The sequence below is a fragment of the Grampus griseus genome (genome assembly GCF_964374135.1).
Source record: "Grampus griseus genome assembly, chromosome: 13".
Lineage (NCBI taxonomy): Eukaryota > Metazoa > Chordata > Mammalia > Artiodactyla > Delphinidae > Grampus > Grampus griseus.
In genome coordinates this window covers 60,944,952-60,968,226 of record NC_139007.1, presented here as the reverse complement: position 1 = coordinate 60,968,226, position 23,275 = coordinate 60,944,952, and the positions used below count along the sequence as shown (strand labels likewise).

General features: G+C 41.1%; 1 protein-coding gene across 1 annotated transcript in view; it reads left to right on the top strand.

Annotated features, from left to right (window-relative positions):
• The window catches only part of AHI1 (Abelson helper integration site 1), a 208,437-nt gene extending 202,743 nt beyond the window's left edge, over positions 1-5,694 (top strand). The window contains exon 27 of the mRNA XM_082668729.1: positions 5,007-5,694. Within this exon, the coding sequence (XP_082524855.1) occupies positions 5,007-5,009 (3 nt within the window). The 3' untranslated portion in view covers positions 5,010-5,694. The remainder of the gene's footprint in view (positions 1-5,006) is intronic.
• The last annotated feature ends 17,581 nt before the right edge of the window (positions 5,695-23,275 follow it).

The window sequence follows — 23,275 nt, the reverse complement described above, 5'->3', positions numbered from 1 at the left end:
TGGTCCTTCATCTGCTGTGTATTTCTCTGTCTTCTCATTTTGCTTAACTTACTGTGTTTGGGGTCTCCTTTCTGCAGGCTGCAGGTTTGTAGTTCCCATTGTTTCTGGTTTCTGCTCCAGTGGCTAAGGTTGGTTCAGTGAGTTGTGTAGGCTTCCTGGTGGAGGGGCCTAGTGCCTGTGTTTTTCTGGATGAGGCTGGATCTTGTCTTTCTGGTGGGCAGGGCCACGTCTGGTGGCATGTTTTGGGTTGTCTGTTGCCTTATTATGATTTTAGGCAGCCTCTCTGCTATTGGGTGTGGTTGTGTTCCTGTCTTGCTAGTTGTTTGGCATAGGGTATTCAGCACTGTAGCTTGCTGGTCATTGAGCAGACCTGGGTCTTAGCATTGAGATGGAGATCTCTGGGAGAGCTTTCGTCGTTTGATATTACGTGGAGCCAGGAGGTCTCTTGTGGACCAGTGTCCTGAAGTCGGCTCTCCCACCTCAGAGCCTCAGGCCTGACTCCCAGCCAGAGCACCAAGACTCTGTCAGCCACACGGCTCAGAAGAAAAGGGAGACAAAAAAAGAAAGGAAGGGAGGGAGGGAGGGAGGAAGGAAGAAAGGAAGGAAGGAAGGAAGGGATAGAAAGAAAGAAAGAAAGAAAGAAGAAAAGAAAATATAATAAAATAAATTTACTAAAATAAAAAATAAAATGTAATTTAAAAAAAATGAAAGAAAGAGGGGCTTCCCTGGTGGCGCAGTGGTTGAGAGTCCGCCTGCCAATGCAGGGTATACGGATTCGTGCCCTGGTCCGGGAAGATCCCACATGCTGCGGAGTGGCTGGGCCCGTGAGTTATGGCCACTGAGCCTGCGCGTCCGGAGCCTGTGCTCTGCAACGGGAGAGGCCACAACAGTGAGAGGCCCACGTACCACAAAAGAAAAAAAAAGAAAGAAGAGAGCCACCAAACCTAAAAACAAATCCACCAATGATAACAAGTGCCAAAAACTATACAAAAAAAAAGAAAAAAAAAACGGACAGACAGAACCGTAGGACAAATGGTAAAAGCAAAGCTATACAGACAAAATCACACAAGCATACATATACACACAAAAAGAGAAAAATGAAAAGATATATATATATGTCTATATATATTTTAAAAAAGGAAGAGAGCAACCAAATCAGTAAACGTATCTACCAATGATAATAAGCTCTAAATACTAAACTAATATAAACATAAAACCAGAAACAAGTTAGATGCAGAAAGCAAACCCCAAGTCTACAGTTGCTCCCAAAGTCTACCGCCTCAATTTTGGGATGATTCATTGTCTATTCAGGTATTCCAGAGATGCAGGGTACATCAAGTTGATTGTGGCGATTTAATCTGCTGCTCCTGAGGCTGCTGGGAGAGATTTCCCTTTCTCATCTTTGTTCACACAGCTCCTGGGGCTCAGCTTTGGGTTTGGCCCCGCCTCTGCGTGTAGGTCACCTGAGGGCGTCTGTTCTTTGCTCAGACAGGACGGGGTTAAAGGAGCCGCTGATTCGGGGGCTCTGGCTCACTCAGGCTGGGGGGGAGGGAGGGGCACGGAGTGCGGGGCGGGCCTGCGGAGGCAGAGGCCGGCGTGACGTTGCTGCAGCCTGAGGCGCGCCGTGCGTTCTCCCGGAGGAGTTGACCCTGGATTCAGTGACCCTGGCAGTGGCGGGCTGCACAGGCTCCTCAGAAGGGGGGTGTGGATAGTGACCTGTGCTTGCACACAGGCTTCTTGGTGGCGGCAGCAGCAGCCTTAGCGTCTCATGCCCGTCTCTGGGGTCCGCGCTGTTAGCCGAGGCTTGCGCACGTCTCTGGAGCTCATTTAGGTGGCTCTCTGAATCCCCTCTCCTCACACACCCTGAAACAGTGGTCTCTTGCCCCTTAAGCAGGTCCAGACCTTTTCCCAGACTCCCTCCCGGCTAGCCGTGGCGCACTAACCCCTTCAGGCTGTGTTCACACCGCCAACCCCAGTTTTCTCCCTGGGATCCGACCCAAGCCCAGTCGTCAGTTCCCAGCCCCCGCCCGCCCCAGCGGGTGAGCAGACAAGCCTCTCGTGCTGGTGAGTGCCGGTTGGCACCGATCCTCTGTGTGGGAATCTGTCCACTTTGCCCTCTGCACCCCTGTGGCTGCACTCTCCTCCGCGGCACCGAAGGTACCCCCTCCGCCACCCGCAGTCTCCGCCCGCGAAGGGGCTTCCTGGTGTGTGGGCACCTTTCCTCCTTCACAACTCCCTCCCACTGGGGCAGGTCCCGTCCCTATTCTTTTGTCTCTGTTTATTCTTTTTTCTTTTGCCCTACCCAGGTACGTGGGGAATTTATTGCCTTTTGGGAGGTCTGAGGTCTTCTGCCAGCGTTCAGTAGGTGTTCTGTAGGAATTGTTCCACATGTAGATGTATTTCTGGTATATTTGTAGGGAGGAAGGTGATCTCCACGTCTCACTCCTCTGCCATCTTGAAGGTCCCTCATGCTTTGCCTTTTAACTCTGATTAAATGGTAAGTACTTGCCGGGCGGGGGCTATAGCATGCTCACATTTTCTCTCCCCAGTACTTAGCCTGGTGTCTGGCCACATAGTAAAACTTCAGGGAATACTCATTGGATTGAATTTCTTGTGGAGTAGGGCCCAGTATTTTTAGGAGTCTTATTTTTCACACATACCATACACACAAACACTAACCTGGTTTCTTACTCATTTTCAAAATCCTGCTGTGAGATTTTCCTTTCTCTTTTCACATGATTTGCCTTTATCGGCCCTCACTCTGTTACTCTCTCCCTCTGTTATGTTACGAGGATACTTTATGAGGAGATACCACAGAGAAAACCTGGGTTTGTTTTCCGGCTGCTGTCTTACTTAGATGACATCTCTTCCCTTGTCAGCAAGTCTCTGCTGCCTCTTAGGTGTTCGGTCCCTGTGCTGTCAGCAGCCATCATCGTGCTGCTGTGTCCCTCTTGCTCGTTCCCTGTTGTCAGAAGGGGGCTGTTCCTTGTCCAAGGTGTGCACTTGGAAGTTTCTTCTCCTTTTCCTTTTATTCTGTCCCCTTTCTCCCTTTCATAGATAGTCTTTGTCATTCTGTATTCAGTGTTCCTTCCTCTTCTTAGTCTGAGTCATTTCCCTTAAATATGTTATCTTTACTGCCTACTTTAGCTTTTTCCAGTTAAGTTTCTCTTCAGGTTCCCCCTCTTGAGGGTCCTCCTGGCTCCTGTGTTTACTTCTCACAATGCAGCCTCAGTCTGATTGATTTAACTTGTCCTACTGTCTTGTGCAGGATCCATCTCACTCGTTTCCAGCTGTTCTCTTCCTCTCCCTCCCTTTTCTGTTTTTCTTCCTTGGTTTTGTCCTACCGCTCTCATAAACTCCTCCTCTCACCCTGTTTGTCTCATTACTCCTCTGAGGTCCTTTACCTTCCTCGCTGTTCCTTGCAGACGTTTATAGGGTCTCTGGGTGACTTGAGCTCAGCATCCATTTGAGCCTTTCCTTCCCCACTTTTGTCAGACCCTAATTTGAGGCAAGTTTTATATGCTGTACCTATATACACACCAGGACAGTATGATGCCCTTTTTTGCCCCTGGTGAGATTGTACCTTACCTCACCATAGCTGTACCATTTTATGGTCTACCTTAGTTGCGTTTGTGAGCATGTTCACTTGAAACATTTTGGGGCTTCTATATATTATATAATACTGGTTTAAAAATTTTAAAATCAGAAAACAAGGACTGACAAAGGATTTTTTTTCCCTCATGTGGAAAGGCAGTACAACCATTTATTTAAGACTGGGCCATAAACCATAGCAGAAAAGAATATGAAAAAGAATGTGTGTAATATATATATATATATATATATCCATATATATATATATGTATACACACACACACAATATATGTATAACTGAATCACTTTGCTGTACGGCAGAAATTAACACAACATTGTAAATCAAATGTACTTCAGTAAAATAAATTTAAAAAGTAAAAGATTGGGCCTGTCCCTAAAGGCACAGATGTTCCCTAACCTTCCGGTTTAGGGTTAGGGAATGGTTATTAGCACATCCTTTTTTGCCATGATGCTCTAGCCTCTACTTTTCTCAGGAGTGATCAATGGAATTGACCACCACCTAATCAGCTTGCCATTATCCTTAGATTGAAGTTGTTTTCTAAGAGCAACCAAATGTTAAGCCCTTTCTGTTCAGAAGAAGGACAACAACAGTTTTGTGTAAGTCCAGATACTCATCACTGATATGTAAATAATTGCATCAAAAAATTTCAGGCTCAACCCCTAGTTTATCACCCTCTAGTTTTGGTGTACTTACTACATGGTCTCTAAAGAAGCAACATCTTGTTTCATCTGCCTATTGGTTCTTGACTTTTATTCATGGTATAATTTGTTTTATTTCAAAGCTGCATCTAGATACATAGTTAACCGTCACTACCTTTGTCAATCAAAAATGCCACATACCATTTTTTGGATTTATTTGAAAAGCTATAATAGTTTACTCACTTCTAAAAGAAGACATAGCCATAGACTAAATGAAAGAGTGCTGTTTAATAAAATGGCCTATATGCTTTCCAGTCACTAACCTGAAGCATCTTCCATGACAATTTTTTTTCCAGTGAATGAAGAATGTTATAAACTCTGATTGCCTGCACTTAATTTCTGGAAGTTACTGAGGGTTTGCAGTGCTTATTGTCTGTATTTGAGAAATGTATTTCTTTTTTGCTTAAGTTAACTAGTCAGTGCTGGATCGGGCCTTTAGCAACTGCTGATGACACTAAAAGATGTTAATTTAACTGTATGTTCAAGAGGCAAGCTAGAAGTTAATTCTAGAAGTTAAACTAGAAGTACGTTCAAGAAGACAAATTAGTATTTTGGTCGTGTGTGTGTGTGTGTGTGTGTGTGTGTGTGTGTGTGTGTTTTATTACTTGTGCTGTTGCCTGGGCATGCCAAGATTTGTTGTAACTAGAAGGTATTGTTTAAGTTCATTTAGTACATTTTGTGTCATTTTCTTCTAGTAAAGAGCTGAAGAAGAATGAAGGGGCAAGGAACCAAATATACAGAAATGAAATGACAAATTAAACCAAATGGAATTTCTCTTCAGAGTTCAGAAATTTCAGATGGCCAGGAAGAAAGGAAGGCTCTACTATTTCTTATCCTTATGAAAGAATCTAGAAAAATCAGAAGCAAGGTATGGGTGGAAAAATAAATGTGGCCTTTTGAAAAGCTTAATTGTTATAAACCATTGTGTTTGCTGTTGATCAAACTATTGGTACTTGTATTTATTAGTAACTGCATCAAAATTACATTACCATTCTTGGAAAAATCAATAAAGAAAAACCATAATTGCCACACAGCAAATATGAGGAAAAAGTGTTTGCATTGTTAGGATGTCCATAAAGTAATCATTTAATATTATATCTGTAATGTGGTTCTGTGTGTGATGATATACTCAGAATATGAAATATCTGCTATTTAAATTTAACTTTATTTAAAATAAAGATAAGCAGCTTCAGGATTTTGTGTATTCAAAATGGTCCAAGTAAGAAAGGCATTAAAAGGTAACAAATGTTTACCTTGTTTTTAAATTTTTGTTTTTAAATTTTTTAATTTGTTTTTAAATTTTTACATTGAATTATTTATTTCTTTAGTTCCAGAGTAACAGTGTCATTACTATGTGACCATATATTTTGAAGTGAGATGTTATAAAATGGGAAAGTTCATCTCTTTGTTTTTCACTTGACTCTTCTTAAAACTGTGTGATTTTAAGTCTGTCAATAAAATATTTAACTTCAAGAATGTCAAAACTAATATAAAATTAGAAAACTTATTTACCAAATTAGACAATTGATTCCATTAAAGTAAGAAGTGAGAAAAACAGTGTTGGGCATTGAGGTGTAAATTTTGCCCAGATGTATACCGGATGTGAAAAATCTTCTAGTAGAAATATATTTGACTCTTACCCCTGCACATGTTGTAGAGGCATGAAAATTGGTAAACTTGCCCGTGCTGTGTAGAACTTGGGGGGAGGGGGGCATTTTTGAAAGTGGTGAGTGGCATTGATGACTGCTGAAGCCCTCAGCCATTAGCACAGAAATGTGTTCCGATAGTACCAAGCTCCCCTGTTCTAGATGCACACGTCTGTGCTTCAGGTACAGCTGGACCCAGCCAGCTTGAGTCACCCTTGTACAGGCTTGTTTTTTCTTTCTTGTTAATGCACTTGATAATGAAAAAAATAAAAATATGTGACTCTCTGCAGTTTCAGCTCATAGTTTTGAGATGTGTGTAGATTCTCTGATTTTGGTTTTAATTACAAAGAATTTCAGCAAGTTGCAAAATGATTTTAAATCAAGACAATAATAAAATAATATGTCAGAGGAGCTAAACATTTGCTGAAATCCCAATGTTCATATGAAAAATAAAGGGTTATTTTTATATTGTAACTACTGAAGGCAAAAATAACAATTGAGGCAAACACCAGGAAAAGTTGTTTCTACTCAAAGCCCATTTCTTTTCTTTTTTGTCCTGTTGACAAAGCAAGATTTGGGTTATGTTTGTGAATAGATTAATTATTATTAATTAATAATCTTCACCACCTTCTAAGATGAGATGGGGTGGGGGAGACCATAAGAGTGCCCTCCAAGTAATAAGTCCAAATTATAATCAAGCAGAGAAATCAGACTATTTACTTAGTAATAAATTAACTTTGTTTTATTTTTATCCTAAAATTATTGAATTCTATCCCATTTTATACTCTCTTTTCTACAAACAAGTAGCAATTTGACACTATCTTTTCTAGATAATAAATAATGTCATTCTTACAAATTAATTTCCCAATTATTGATTCTACTCTGTCTTGAAGATTCGAGTTTCTTCGGTATCAAAACTATACAATGAATAGGATTTGCAAAGCTAGAATAAAAAGCAAGTTTTAAAAAGATTTAAAACTTGAAATATTTTACACCATGAATGCAAATTCATGTTTAAGATGCACCTTTTAAATATGAAATCAGTGTTTTAAATGGTTAACACTTGCTACTTTTGAAACCTTTCGTAAGGTTTCTTTCCAAAAAAAATGGATACTTGACATTAATTTTATTTTTCAGTTACAGAAAAGTTTTATTAGAGAAAGATATTTTCTCTTTAGGAAGTTCAGCAAGACTATCTGGGAAATAACTTATCATTTTATAACTTTATATGTCATGTTATTTTAGTCATATATTTAACTCACAACTATTTTTCAGAGGGTTAGAAAGTTCTAGAAACTATATAAAAAACTCATGACCTTATACTTTTATACGTATTTCAATGATTTCCATCTGAGGTCCATATCTGTTAAGTAGATTATGGGAACATTTTTCACTAGTCCAACTTTTGAAGCTCTATATTTGTTGATTTCTACCTCATTGGACTTCACTACAGAAGAGATTCCCCAAATCTTCACTTTATGTACGTGACCTCATTCAGTCCTCACTTCAAACCCAGGAGGAAGATAAAATCTTCCCTGCCCTGCAAATAAGGAAACCGGGGCTTTGAAAGTTAAGCAACTTGTCCAAGTGCACACGGTCAGTCAGTGTGTTGCTTGCTGTCCATGGAGGTTTGTCATACTCCACTGGGGCACCTCAAAGGTCCCCACCCACCTCAGGTGCTGGGTGCAGTGAGCCAGTAGCACCTAGAGTTGGTCTCCAGCCCACACAGAGTAAGGAAGCAACCTGATGAACGTACAACCACACTCAGAGACTAGAAACATCTCATATGTCTTCCATGCAGCCGTGACCTACATAAAATGAAATACCATATCTGAGTGAATTTTTTTTAAAAAAACTGATAATGTCTTTACCCCATATTTGTTTTGCAAAATCTTTACTCCATACTCTAATTCTTACATTTTTTTAAGGAATCGATTCTGTGGACTCAAACTAACACATGGACAGTAACATTTTATTCAAGAAACAGTATCCCAGTCACATAAGAGAAAATAAAAACATCAAGAGTCACGTCAATCAAAAGGCTCTGTTGAGTGGCAAACTCAGTCTGTGGATGGACCCAATTATCTGCAGGCGAACTGAATGTCAGCATCATTTAGGGTTAACAATGGACCAGCTAGGCAAAAGCAGACAGCTACTCTCTGCAGAGACCCGGAAAGCAAACTTGGTAATGAGGTACTTCATTCATCATATCCTTCTGCTCTAATTATTAAAGTGAATAGGGAATACTTTAACTTAAGGCGGGAACTGGATAACATAAAAACATCTGTTTTGTAAACACAAAGAATGCTTTTTTTCTAATGATCTCTTCACATCTACATCAAGCATATGTTGTGAGCCCCCTGTTTTCGAAAGTTGCTCTTCTAACACCTCAAATTCATTCTGATTATGGATGGGTTATTTTGATTGTCTCAGAAAGTTAGGGAGGATAAAGCTGCTAAGAATCTACAGTTTTACTATCTACTCACAATCTAAAGAGGGGAAAGGTGTCATAAGTAAGTACATCTATAACCATGCATAACACATGTTCTATTACTTGTGTCAGAATGGTCCAACTATATATCCTTCAATGTCATTCACCTCTAAAAGTACTAAACAATCTGATTTTTACTCATTCTAGTTCACTTTTTCTTAACTCATCACTTGGATCCTTGTGAAGAATTGTGAAAGAATTTGGTAGAGGAAAATGTAGGATTTTTTTTTTATACAGCAATTATATAAGTAAACATATATTGCCAATCTTTAAAGTTGCTTGGAACGAGCTGATTTACTGTTGAGAGGGAACAATTATAGTTAAGAAAAAAAAAAGTACAAAAGGAGGAAAAAGGAAGGCGAGGAAAATAGCTTGTTGCTGGAGCAAAAATGAACAACTGAAGCTTGTGAAAAAGCAGTCGCTAGACCAAAGGAAGAAGGTTCCCTGGAGAAAAACGTGGTCGCTACGGTTCAGTTTTTCAGTGATTTCAACTGAGAATCAGTAGTTAATTTTTTTTCTGTTTAATTTGTTCATGGGACCATTTTATGTAAACACTCCACACAACTTTTTCCGGAGCTACAGTTATTCGATTTAAAATAAGTGGAAGATGGCTAAGCACGGTGATGTTTTTAACATCCCTGCCTGTTAATACAGAAGAAGTTAATGTTCAGAAGTATCTGCACATGCTACTTTTAGCAACTAAATATTTCCATCGTGGTAAAGAAATGTCAGTGAAATCTATGCACTTTACGAACATCAAATTCTTATACTTATCATGTGTGCAGGCAGAGTACATAATAAGCTAGTCTATAGCAGCTGTAAATTTCTGAGGATTTATCTAACCACAAATACATTGAAATGGGGAAACGGGGCTATATTAAACTATGCAAGATGCTGCTGGAGCTTTGCCATTTCTGCAACATCCTGTAATTAATTTCTCATGACAGGTCTGGCAAACTGAAACATCCAATACACTTGCGACAGACAGACTAGAGTTGCTGCAAATCCTACAGTCCCATGAAGTGAAGGTAGTTTTTTTCTTTCAAACATGAATATAGCTCTGTTTAGAGTGTCCCGTGGCCAAGGACAAATTTGTCACTTTTTAATTCCAAAATAAAGAAGGTCTAGAATATAGGAAAGATCCTGAGCTGAGTGTTTAATCTATTCTCTGTGTTGCGCAGTCTTTCCCTGAAGAGGGACGGCCCTGGGTAGGGGATGATATCGTTAGGTTGGCATGCATGCCTGTTGTAGTTATGATGGGATTCTCTCCTGGGAGATTTGAGGTCAGTTCTCTCTCGAACACATCCTCTCCCTGTAAGCAAGACTCACAAGACCACCTTCTCCATCTGTGTATCATTCTCTCCTGGAACCCATAATCCTGCCATCTTGCAAACTTAGAGCACAGATAAATACAGAAATGATCCCTGCTGCAACACAGAGAAAGAAAAAAAATGTAAATTTTTTTTTGCCAAAATAGATTTTCCTGTATAACAGTAAGTTCTTTGTCAGTTCATATCGATGTGAAAGAATGACCCTCTCTTTACCTGATGTGTGTAATTTGATACAGGTGTTAAGTGTTTGGTGTTAAGGATGGACCTTAGTAAGCAAGCCTCCTTCTTGCTGGGGGAGTGGAGATTCTGCCCCTAAAAATGAAATCAGCATATCAATGTCCACAGCCTCGCGCATTTCCTTTGGAAGGTCGGAGTTCCTAGGACTACAAACAAGAGGACACAAGGGAGAGTGGGAACCTTGAATCTGGAAGTTTTCATGAGAAGGGAAAGGTTCCAGGTGGTAAAGAATAGGATGGGTCTTGCTCAGCAGAAACAGAGGTGAGAAGCCAGGCAGGCAAGGGGCAGTGGTTTCAGCCCAGTTGCCAAAGGCTAACTGTAAACACCTGATGCTCTTTGTATTTTCTCCAGTGATTGTCTTTCCCTTTATCCTTGCTATTGAAAATGTATTCTGTTCAGAGGACCAGAGAACTTTGTTGCTTGGGCTTAAGTTTTAGAGAAAAGCAACCACAGAACCCCAAACTGAATAACCCAAGGGGAAAAGTGAGCAAGAGACCATGTAGGAATGCTTTTGTATCCTTCCACTCCTCTCCACTGGAAAAGCTCCCTTCAGAGCTCATCTATGTAAAACTCTGGAAATGGAAGGGAGAGATCAAAACATAAAAAGGAAGACCCTTCTTTTTCGTACTTGTCCAGGGTCACAGAATCCAGGGCCAGGACCCCACCTCCTACTCCTACTGCTATTTACTAGGTAACATTCTCAGTTACCTTAAAGCTGAATTATTCAATCCTAATTCTTGAAAAATGCTAAACTTCTTCAACCTCCTACACAACTAAGAATAACATCCCGTATAGAGCGTGGTCTACGTTCAGGTAAATTCCCCTTTAACACTAGGTTGTTATAAGTGGTGAATTTGAATGAGTGAGGGTTGAAAGTAGGAAAAGTATAAGGTGAGAGCAGAGAGTCCAGAGAGAGACATTTCGGTGCACGCACAAGAGGTCATTTTCTTTGATTTTTGGTTTTTTACTATGTTGACAATTGGATACAGATAAGGACTGATTCTATTTACGTATCAATAGCTGGAGTTACTGACAGCTTGCCTAAATATATCCTTATAGTTAAAGATCATCAATAACTTTAACACTTTTCATGTTTCTTCAAAGCGTGTATGATCGCTTTCAATTTATTCACCAGCTGATTATTGAAAGCCTGTTTGTCAAGCAGTGGGCAGGAGCTGAGTGGACAGTTGAACCAGGAGCCTCAACTCTTCTACTCTGTGTTTCACCTTGAAATTGCCACATGTTTACTGCCACCATCACCCCACAGTGGTTTTCAGAGGACTTCCACATACATTACTAAACTTGAGCCTCATGACAATCTTTGTTAAACAGAAAAGTCCCCCATTTTTCAAACCAATCACAGAGAGGTTGAGTGACTTGCCCAATAACTGTTAATCAGCGTCCAGCTGTCCTCCTCCCAGTGCTGTGTTCTTTCCAACCAGGAAAACCCATCACTGACATCTGAAAACTGTGGAAATAAGTTATATGGAAAGCCAATATGTTCCCTGTACAAGAGGCAACATTATATAATAACACTAATTTGGATGTGGGTCTTTTCAGATCAATTTATGATCTCTTCCTGTAGTCAGCTATAAAGTGTTGGTTTTTGCTAACGCCCTATATTTAAATATATTTTTAAATACAAGAACTTAAAATGTAAAGTTGTAACAGAGGCCAAATAAAAACATGTAAAAAATTTTTTTTATTGTATTTTGTAGACAGAGGAAGAAGGAGATGTGCAGAAAATGCCAGAGTCCCTTTTCAAAACCTTTTCACAAATCAAGTAAAACAAAATCATTTTGTGCGTTGTGTATTGAAGCCAAATAGTTTTTATTCAAGTTACCAAATAAATTACATTTTCTATTAAAGGGCAGTAAATTCCCATTTGACGTAAAACTTCATTATATCAACTAACTTGGAGGTACCACAGAACCTTTCATTAAATGCAAACCTGACCACGTCACACCCCGTTTAAAACTCTTCACTGGTACTCCCATCCACTCTTACTAAATCCAGTGAGTTTTTCCTATTTGCTTAACAATTATTCCTAGAAATTCAGTCCTGTGCTCTGATATCACAGGAAACTCTCAAATGAAATTCAGTCACCTTGGAAGTGACAGCAAAAGTAAGAAACTTGGTTGATATCTGAAAGTCCAAACCACAGAGCACAGCACAGACCTCCCTGATCTGTCCCCTCTGTTCATCCATGTCATGACTGCATGTGGAGGTCCTCTGTTCACACTGCAGCGAGACCATACTACTGCCCTCCAGGGACCATTGCTGCTTCAAGCCCTTGACTTATTCTCTTGACTTGAAGACACCTTTTTCCCAAAGCCTCTGCCAAGTATATTTCCATTCAAGTTTCATCTCAAATAACACATGCACTAAGATTCCTTTCCTAATTACTAACCATGGATAATTGTATTCTCACAGTGTCCTATACCTAATATCTATAAAGACACTTACTTAGCACATGACATTGAAACTGACAGTCTATTGATCAATGTATTATTTAACATTTCTTGTGTGCCTGAGATAACGCTTTTTTTAAACTGAAGTATAGTTCTTATATATATATATATAGTTGTTTTATATATATTCTTATAAATCTGTGCTTGTGCTCAATATCAAAGGATATTCTCAAATGGAATTTAATCTTTTTTAAAAATCTTAAATGCCCAGTAAGACTAGGGCATTTAGGAAGGAATCTAAGAAAATGTCAGTAGTCATTCTACCGCGCCTTCACAGCTGTCTTTTGTCGTTTTTCATTCTCTCTTCTCTTTCTCACACGCTCCCCTTTTCTTCTTCTTTTCTGGCTCCCTTTTTCCTTCTTCTCTGCTTGACATCAGCAGTGGCATTCACTGAATTCCACATTAAACCATCACTGACCCATCTCAGTCTGCTCCTGAAACTGGGAATCCAAGATGGAGGATCCGTCCTGACAGTGACTTTGGCTACCTCTATCCAAGCCCCCAGTGCCCTCTGAGCAACACTTTACTTACATAAAAACACAATCTTTAAATGTGGATGTAGTCTTCCTTTCATGTCTTTAACTGTTTTTATTGAGGCAAACTATCTGGAAGAGTATCTGTCTGATTTGCATAATATTTTACATTCCCATTCATCTGAGGGTAAAAATCCTCCAGAAGCCTTCTAAAATTTGTATATCTAACCCCATTGCCTGTGAATCTGATATCTTTACCACTTTTTTCTTAAAATTTCAATAATTTTCTGGAGAAAAGATTCCTAGATTCATAAACAAATTCCACGATATCACAATGCCTGAGTGTAAGCATCTAATTGTAAGAATTCACCACCTCACGCTATATGTGTTTATGCCAGTAAATGAATCTAGTCATTTTCATCCCCTATATTTTTATCACCTAAAGAATACCTAAAAGCTTCAAACAATTCTTTGACCTTATTTGGTTTTAAGCAAGACCAATATCCAGCCCAGCAGTGTTTACACAGAAAGTTTCAGGAGCCCCCCAGAGCCCCCGAGGCAGAGGTCTATGAATCACACATAGACCTGGCTGCCTGGTGTAGAGGGATGAGGCTCGACAGTTCTCAGCTTGGGTTCTGCTGAGAGTCATGACACTTTGCATCCAGATTTCTGTGGGACTGATGTTACAGATGTTATTGAACACCCTTAACTTTTACTCATGTGCTTTCAACTTTGGATCTTCTGTTTCTCCTTAGGATTAGTGCAACTACTCCTGAATATAAACATTAATTTGGTCAGCTTCTTGAGAAATGCAGGCCATTGTGGTAACCCTGCTGTGACACTCAGCCATGCCATCTACACAGCCAGGGAAATGTGATTTTGACATTTATCCTCTTAAATAAATCATTCTTCAGCACTATCAGATCATTCCACTCAAAAACTTATTTAACCTTTTTAGTAGGCTGTAGCCATTAAGTTCACTCACAAAAAAATGATCATTATTCCAATTCACTTTGTCCTCTGCATAGTCATAATTTAGCAGGGAAAGGGAAAGTATTTATTATTATAATTATTCATGATTATAGACTAATTTTAATAATAGCTACCATTTGCTGAGCACAGGGTAGGTACTAGGCTCCTTGTCAGGGGCTTTATGTGCATAATTATCTCATTAAATTTTCAAAATAAGCTTACAAGGTAGATACCATTATCATTACTCCTGTTTAAAAACAAAAACTCTGAAGTTCAGAAAGGTAACACTGTATGTCGGAGATCACACAGCTTGTAAGTCGGGATGTCAGGATTTATATCTCTGGTTTGTCTGACTCCAAAATTCCCCTCTTAATTACTAAATTACTGCCCTTGAGATTGCCAAACTACAGACTGTATGTTCTTTTAAAATGAAATGGCTTCTTTTTAAAATGCTTCTTCCCCTCACAGTTGAAAAAAAATGACTTTCTGTTATTTTAGAAATGCGTAAGAAAGTTAAACATTTAATATTTTCCAAATTTCTAATGTGTTTTGCAGAACAGTCTTCAACAAAATAGTTTGATCAAAAATGAATCTCACGCACCCCAATATTCATTGCAGCACTATTTACAATATCCAAGACATGGAGCAGCCTAAATGTCCGTCAGCAGATGAATGGATAAAGAAGATGTGGTACATATGCACAATGGAATATTAGTCGCCCATAATAAGGAATGAAATAATGCCATTTGCAACAACATGAATGGACCTAGAGATTATCATACTAAGTGAAGTAAGTCAGACAAAGACAACTATCCTATGATATAACTTATTCGTAGAATCTTAAAAAATGATACGAATGAATTTATTTACAAAACAGAAACAGACTCACAGACATAGAAAACAAACTTAGGGTTACCAAACAGGAAAGGTGGGAAGAGGAATAAATTAGGAGTTTGGGATTAGCATATACACGCTACTATATATAAAATAGATAATCAACAAGGACCTACTGTATAGCACAGGGAACTCTACTCAATATTCTGTAATAACCTATATGGGAAAAGAATCTAAAAAAGAATGGATATATGTATAACTGACTCACTTTGCTGTCCACCTGAAACGAACAACATTGTAAATCAACTGTACTCCAATATAAAACTAAAATTTTTTTAAGTAAAATGAAAAAAGGAGTCTCAAAGGTTCATATTGAAATAGTCACACCAACCTTTAGCATTTAAGAAAAATGTTTTCTTTCCAATTTTTATGTGCTACGGAGACGTTACCCTAGTCTAAAAGAAATGAATAATAAAATACCATCACCAGTGCATTTCACATCCCTGTAAGAATTGTGTCTATTAGGGTTGCGTTTGGGGTGAAGAAGAGGGTTGTGTAAGGTCTTCCTTCTTGTGTTTCCTCTTTAGTCTCCGTTCACCACCCTCAGGAGACATAGCTGGCCCTTTATGTCATCATGGCCCGTGTACATCATCATGGCAACCATCTCATAAGTGTTAACTTGCCGTTTGCAGAGAGACAATATCTTTTCATCATTTATTCCCAATGTTACCTTTAGTGCCTGGTGCATAATAGGCACATTCAGTACTCAACAAGGCAGATCACAGGTCCAAAGGCTTATTTTCTGTATATCGATAAGTTGGGGGTGAAATGTAGGTAGGGATATTAACAGATCATGGAAATTATGCAGCGGTATCACACCAATCCAAATTTCTGTGTATTTTTCTATTTCCTCTAGTAAATCTGTTTCCTTTCCCCTCTCACTCCCTCCCCTCCACACCCATCCTGGCTTTTAAACTCTTACTTTCTCTCTATTTACAGCCAAAATTGTTTGCAGTGCCCCACACCTGACTTCCAGCTGGTTCTTGTATTCAGGCACAAACAAAAGCAAGACAAACACACACTGCATCTGTACTTTGAAACAGCCTCAATTCCAGGTGGTTGAAAGGACTCCCTGGGGCACCTGAAACTCAGGTGGGACCATAGCAGTGTTTCAAGCCCAGCCCACCTGTAATTCCCCTTTCCTCAAGGCTGCCAGGCAGTCAAGAGCTGGGTGTGCAGAACTGGTGACTCGAGTTCTATCAGGTGTCAGCCTCTGGCACGTGCAGTGGCAAGAGGCAGGCTGATCCTCCAAAACGTCTTCAGCCTGCGCTTCACTGAGGTCACAGCCCGAGGACCTCACGTGTCCCCATCCATTTCCCAAAGGGCATTTTCCTCCGGACTGAAGGGGAAAATCCAGCTTCCTGAACTAGCGTGTGCAGCAGGCGAGCTAGGGAGCCTGCCTTCTGGTGACCAGGGTGCTCAGCCATTCCAGGCCAGGTGTGGGTGCCTGGTGGGTCTCAGTTCTCCCCGTCACTGCTTCCCATTTCCTTGCAGTGCCAGTGGACCTCGAGGCATGTCTAAACTGCCATCACAGGCTTTCTTCGTCACTGATTTACAACATCAGCCAAATAATCATCTGGCAAGAAGAAAAAGATAACACGGCATGCTTAACAAGAAGGTAATGTGTGTGAGTGTTTAGGTAGTCGCTAATTATTTTCTGACTGGAGAACCAGATAGACTGTGGCAACGCTGTTTCTAACCCCACTGCTTTAACACTTTCCTAAGTGGACAAATGGATGTGAATCAGAAAGGAGGGTAAAGTGAGGTGGGCTTAAAAAATAAAGATATCTTCTTTCGATTTGCTTGAGTTCCTTTCTGCCAAGAAATGAAGAAAGCTTCGGAACACCTTACACAACATTTCCCGTTTTCTACCGAAATGCTTTTATTTAGAGTTCAGTTTTATAAATTGGCAAATCAAGTAAGAAGGAAGTCCCTTTCCTTGTAGCACAGCTTAACAAGAGACCCAGGATGAAAACCTCTGCAGAATCTTCATTCCCAGGACCATGGAGGAAAAAATTTATAAGATTTATGCAAAACTTCAAAACAAGCCCCTCCCTACACACACCTCCCCCTTGCGTGGGTGTTTCCTTCACCCCACTACCACCGGTGTTGGTTTTTATGTGAGCATAATTGTGCTTTTGTCTTGGAGTTGGCTCACCTCAATACACTCTAGTCTGAGATCCCTTGGCCTCAAGCCCAGGGTGGGGCTTTGCCCTCAGTACTGTAAATAATGGTAATTACCTTTACAAACTTAAAAAAAAAATTTTTTTTTCTTTCCCAAGGCCAAGAATATCCAAAGCCTAGAGCATTCTATATAACCCCTTGTGCGTCTGTTAGAATCTGTATGGCAATGAGAAAGAGTTTCTTCCTCGTGGAATGAATGTCCAAAGTGAAAAGATGGTCACCAGCGCTTAGCTGCCCCGTGGATCACTCTGGGCCTGTGTGGTCTTTGCTTCCAGATTATAGTGGTGATGTAAGTCCAAAAGAACGGAGTAAATTATGAAGTAGAATTTAGCGTTTATTCTCACCGCTGACGCAGAAGTTTCTGTGAATTAGATTGAAACAGAAGCATGTTCCATGTGCCCGCTATCAACTCACAAGGAGAGGAGTTAGGCCACCTGATTCTAGACTGGGCCATTTCCAAGGCATTACTTCCTGCAGTATCTCTGTCTGCTTGACAGCACCTATTGTTCCGATTAAGTTGACATGCATCCAAGCTTTTGCCTCATTAGATTATCTCCATGGTGCTGAGGCTATAATTTCTGCATAATCTTGGTGTTTTATTTCATGCACAATCGCTAGCAGCTGTTATCCATGTCTAAGATCAAAACAATTAATGAAAATTCAAAAATTTTAAACTCAGTAGCTTTTGGCCACATCGACATATCAAGACTCATACAAAAGTTTTGATTTATGAATGAGATAGATTGGTTTCCCGGGCCCCAGAGTTCCTTTGATTATTTTACTTCCAGATTAACTGGCTTGAGTATGGAGACCTGAACATCTGGACAGATGCCCTTAACCTATCATTCACTCATTTCAAAGGCGAACGACCCAGAGTGGGAAGCCTCTTGGGCATGTGTGATAACTGGAAATTTACTAAGACCCTCAAGGAAGTGTCAGCCTTGTCTGCATGTCATTTTTTCCATTCAGAAGTCAAATTATTGCTCCATGGCTGTGAGAGTTATTGAGGGCATGCTCTGTGTTCATGTTATCGTGTGTTCCAGGCATTTAAATGATCAAGAATATTCATCTGTGAGGTTTCTTGTGCTAAGAGGAGGTGATTCATAATGCAGCTACCAGAACGTGAAGCTCTGTGATCCATCATATACCATCACTTTATTAACAATCACTTTCCCTTGGCTCAGGGCCCTGCTGAGGATCAAGAGGGGTCCACCCCCGGGCTCTGGAGCCTTCCCCTGAAGTGCTAACTTATAATCAGCAGTAATAAACTTCCCTTCTCACTAGGAGGGCTCAATGTTTAGGAGGTAATTTCTCTTTGGCACTTGGCCTCATTCCAAATGTTCAGAACTTCTTGTGGAGGTTCTGAGAGCTATTCATGCAGCCCTGCTGATGCTTGCTCATCTGTTTGTTAAAGACTCCCTTGTCCCCATGTGACCCCTCAATCCATCCACCATGCAAGTTCCAAAGACTGACAGAGAGAGCACCATGCAGATGGCTGTCTGGACTCTACACAAATTCAACCCTCCTGGGGGACTCCCCAAATGGCTAATGTCCTTGTGCACAAGAATGAAAAGTGACTCCATGTGAGGTACAGTGCGAGTTATTCTGGGGGAAACAGACACAACAGCACAGAACTGGTGAGGCGAGGCTGCCCCGTTCACCATCTTTGGAAATTTTAAAATTGGGCTGCGTCTCAGTATCTCTTCTCTCTGCTGCACAGTCTCTAAAATAACTTGTTTGATGGTGATGGAAAAAAAGCTGAGGGCAAACAGGAATTGGTTTTCTAGGTCACGTACTTTAAGACTTACTGAACACCTAGAGAATCCAACACACAGTATCATCCCCATTCTGGAGGAGCGTCCATGGAGCGCCGTCTCTGAGGGTCTATCGATACAAAAGGAGTGTCTCAGCCTTGGCATCCAAGCTGGAAAGGCTTAGGGATAATTTTTCAAAACTTCTGTCTGAAACTGTTTCATTCTTTCACTGAAGGTTAACATTGGTTCGAAGTACTATTGCCATTCATTTGTGTTGAACTTCATTAGAACAGAGAGAGGGGTAGGGGTAGGAATTGTTTTCTAAACCATAAGACTTGACTCTGGTTCATTCAGGAGAAAAAGGGGTTAAGTCCTCTGGGTAAAACATTGTCAATCACTAGTGACTGCCACCAAGATGAAAAACAAGCTGCACCTGTACGTGGGCAATTTAAGAGATTCTGGTCAGCTATTTTTCTCTGGTGCTTTGTTCTGCCAGCTGCCTCTGCTTTGGATGCAGGTGGAAGCATGGACTTTGCTATCTATAAAAAAATTTAATGGTGAAGATCAACTTCCGCTTCACCTCCCCAGGGATCAAAGTTTTGGGGCTCTTTTTTTTTTTTCTTTCCCTGAAAGACTAGTAGAGCAAAGCTCAGATCAGACAATGGACATGTTGTTGAGAAGCCCATTCTCCCCAGAGAAGTAGCAGAAGATCTTTGGTGGGTTATAGTTTTTTTCTTCCCAATTTGAAGAAACTAATAGAAGCAGAGAGATGCATGCCTCCACAGGGTGAGGTTAAGCATCTGCTGGGAGGAGGGCTGGGGAATGACAGCTGGGGAAGACTCGTTACCACCACTACATTTACAGTCGGCCACCATCGTGAGCCTGACAGGGAGCGGGCAAATGCGACATGGAAGTGACAGTCTCTGCACCTGCCAGTGGGAGAGGTGTGCTTCCGTGCAGCCTCATCTCTATGGAAGCGGGATGTCACAAATCTTACATGGGTTGGATTACTTTCCATTGCACAATCAATGACAAGCAAAATGTGTAGGTAGAAAAGAAGCTTAAAAATTGAATGCTCTATGGGCTTCTCTGGTGGCGCAGTGGTTGAGAGTCCGCCTGCTGATGCAGGGGACACGGGTTCGTGCCCCAGTCTGTGAGGATCCCACATGACGCAGAGCGGCTGGGCCCGTGAGCCATGGCCGCTGAGCCTGCGCGTCTGGGGCCTGTGCTCCACAACGGGAGAGGCCACAGCAGTGAGAGGCCCGTGTACCGCAAAAAAAAAAAAAAAAAAAAAAAATTGAATGCTCTGGACTAACCCATACAAGAAGCTTAAGTGACGTGCCTCACCAAAGACATTCTCAAGGTTCTTGTATTAATTCAACAAACACCTGTTGCTACCATGTGCCAGGTTCTAAATTAGTTATTGGACATACAGTGGTTGTTACGAGCTGAATTGTGTCTCCCCAAAATTCATATGTTGAAGTCCTAACCCCCCAGCACTGTATTTGGAGGTAGAGCCTTTAAAGAGGTAATTAGATTAAAATGAGGCCATTAGGGTGGGCGTTAATACAATCTGACTGGTGTCTTCATAAGAAGAAGAAATTTGGACCCACAAGGAAACACCGAGGAAAGACCAGGTGAAGAGACAGAGAGAAGGCGGATGGCCATCTGCTTGCAAAGCAGGGAGACCTCAGAAGAAACCCAACCTGCCGACACCTTGATCTTGGACTTCCAGCCTCCCAGGACTCTGGGAAAACAAATTTCTGTTGCTTGAGCCACCCACTCTGTGGCAGCCGAGCAGATGATTACAGTAGTGAATAAAGCCAGGTCCAAGTCCTCACTGAACTTACAATCAGTTGAAGAACCGACAATGTCATGCCCATTAAGAAGAGGAGAAAGTGACTAAGGGCACTTTTAGGCATTGCCTGGCGAGCCTGACTTAGTAAGAGAACCAGGACCAGGAATTCCAGCTAATCTTTGGACATACTTCATTATGACACCTATGGTCATTACCCTTTATATTTGAATTAAGGGTTAAACAGAATTATCACTGTGCTTCAACATGAGAAAGCAACAAATCCTGCACTGATCACGTGACAGGGGGAGGGGAGAAATCTAACAGATACGACCTAAAAGGTTAAATGGAAAAGAAGCATGTGCCTAGATGAGCATCACATGCAGACACATCACAGATGTGTGGGCTTCAACATTACCAGTAGAAGGAAAGGAAATCTGTATATTTTTATAATCACTACACAGGTGCTTATTTTAGATTGTTTTCTTGAACGTTGTTAGTTTGTTGTTTTTTTTTTAACCTCACTGCCCTATACTTGTTGCCTCAAAGGAAGCATAACATTAGATAAAAATACAGAAGCTGCTATCTGGAGTTCAACAGGTTAAAACAGAGCTAAAAGTAGCTCCTAGGCATGTCATATGGTTGGCTGACTATTTAATCCCCTGATATGTACGAGAAATGGAAGCGTTCTCGTCTGCGTATCTGCCAACTGTCCATGAAGCTTTACTCTTCTCGGGATTTTGGGGGACATGGTCATTGGGAGACTGAGTTTACTAACCCAATGAAAAGTACAAAGTTCTCCTATGCTGACTAGAGAAAACTGTGACAGAATGTATACTTTCTGTTGTGTGGCTGATATACTCATTGTATGTTCAGATATTGTGATTCTGTCCAGACAGGCAAGGACCCCTGTGTGTGTAGAATTGGAAGTAGGTAGGGTCTCAGATAAAGGGAGAACTCACTTACAGTTGTAAAAACACCACCACAGCCCTGAGGGTGGTGTGGAGACCTCGGGCTGGAACCCAGAGTAAGGATCTAATGGAAAAAACTTATGCAAGTGACAGAGTTAAAAATCTCTTTCTCGGTCTTAAGTAGGTCTTATTTTGCCAGATAAAATAAGACCCTCCAGTCAAATCTGAATTTCACATGAACAACAAAAATCATTTTAATTGTAAGTATGTTTCATGCAATATTTGAAACATACTAAAAAAATGTTATTTCTCTGAAATTGAGATTTAACTGGGCGTATTTTACTTGCTAGACCTGGCAATGCTATCTTAATGGCAAATACTAGCTTCATTGTGGAAGGAAAGTAAGATTCAGTCATCTCTGTTTGGGGAGCTGGGCCTAGAGCTGGGTTATGTCATCTGTGAGACTGTGCCCATCTTTCGGGACTGGAACTGAGTAGCCTTTCTGCATAGTATGTGGCACCAGAGTCAGCAGGTTAGAAAGATGAGAAAACTATGCATCATATTACTCCCAGAGCATTTAATGAACCTTCAAGAATGCCCAGGCCTGTGAATTCTCAGCTGTGCCAAGGTGACAAACCTAAGGAAAGGATTTGGGACCATACTTCGGCAGGAGCATTAAAAGCAAGTCCCCTAGGGGACAGCAAGGGCTGAAATCAAGGGGACAAAATTGCAGTCAATTGGCCAGTTAACTTCCCACCTGGGAGACTCTGGGACTTGTTTTATGGAGAGAGGCAAATACTGCTCCCAAGTGTGAAGAACTCTGGAAGAGGGACTTCCCTGGTGGTCCAGTGGTTAAGAATCTGCTTTCCAATGCAGGGGACACAGGTTGCGGGCTCCATCTCTGGTCGGGGAACAAAGATCCCACATGCCACTGGGCAACTAAGCCCACAAGATCTAGAGCCCACGCACCACAATTAGAGAGAAGCCCACGTGCCGCAATGATCTCGTGTGCCACAACTAAGACCCAACGCAGCCAAATAAATAAATAAATATTAGAAAAAATAAAAAGGAACAAATCTGGCAGAATGCTAAGGCTCCCTGGTTCTGCTGTAGTCACTCCCTCCCTCTTCAGCCAAGGGATTCCTTGATTCATCAGCAAATATTTATAGAGCACCTACCATGTGCCAAGCACTGTGCTAGGTCTGGGAATACAACTACCTCCAGGCATCACCCTCACCCTAGGGAGCCTCTGGTCTCAAGGGGGATCCTCATGCTGCTCTTCTTAGACTCAGCCCTGCGCCCAGGCCTTGCCATCCAGCTGGCATCTCCATTACACAGGCTCATTCAGTTACGATCTTCTCCTCTTCAGCATTGGGGAACCAAAGAGTGCATCACAGACACTTTTGTTGTGGTTTGGGTCCCTGTAATAACTCATCACATGGGCCTGGAGCTCTTTTCTTTCATTCTGGCTTGGAGACGAGCACAGCAGCTCAGTTCTCCCCTCATCCTAAGGCTGTCTGGTCTCTACGTTCAAAGGGTTCCAGGTGTATTCAAGTTAAATAACCACGTCCGGGGTAACCCCCGCTTCCTGTCACTCTCCAGCACATTTCCCTGTTTCATGGTCCTCACTGCATATGTCACTATCTGGAATTGTTTCCCTTGTTCATTTGTGTATTTGTTTATCACCTCTTCCTAAATTAGAATGAATACATCACGAAAGAAGTAAACTCATCTCTCATTCACCATTGTACCTCCAAAGCTTAGAATAGTACCTGACACTGGTGGACACTTAAATATTTATTGAA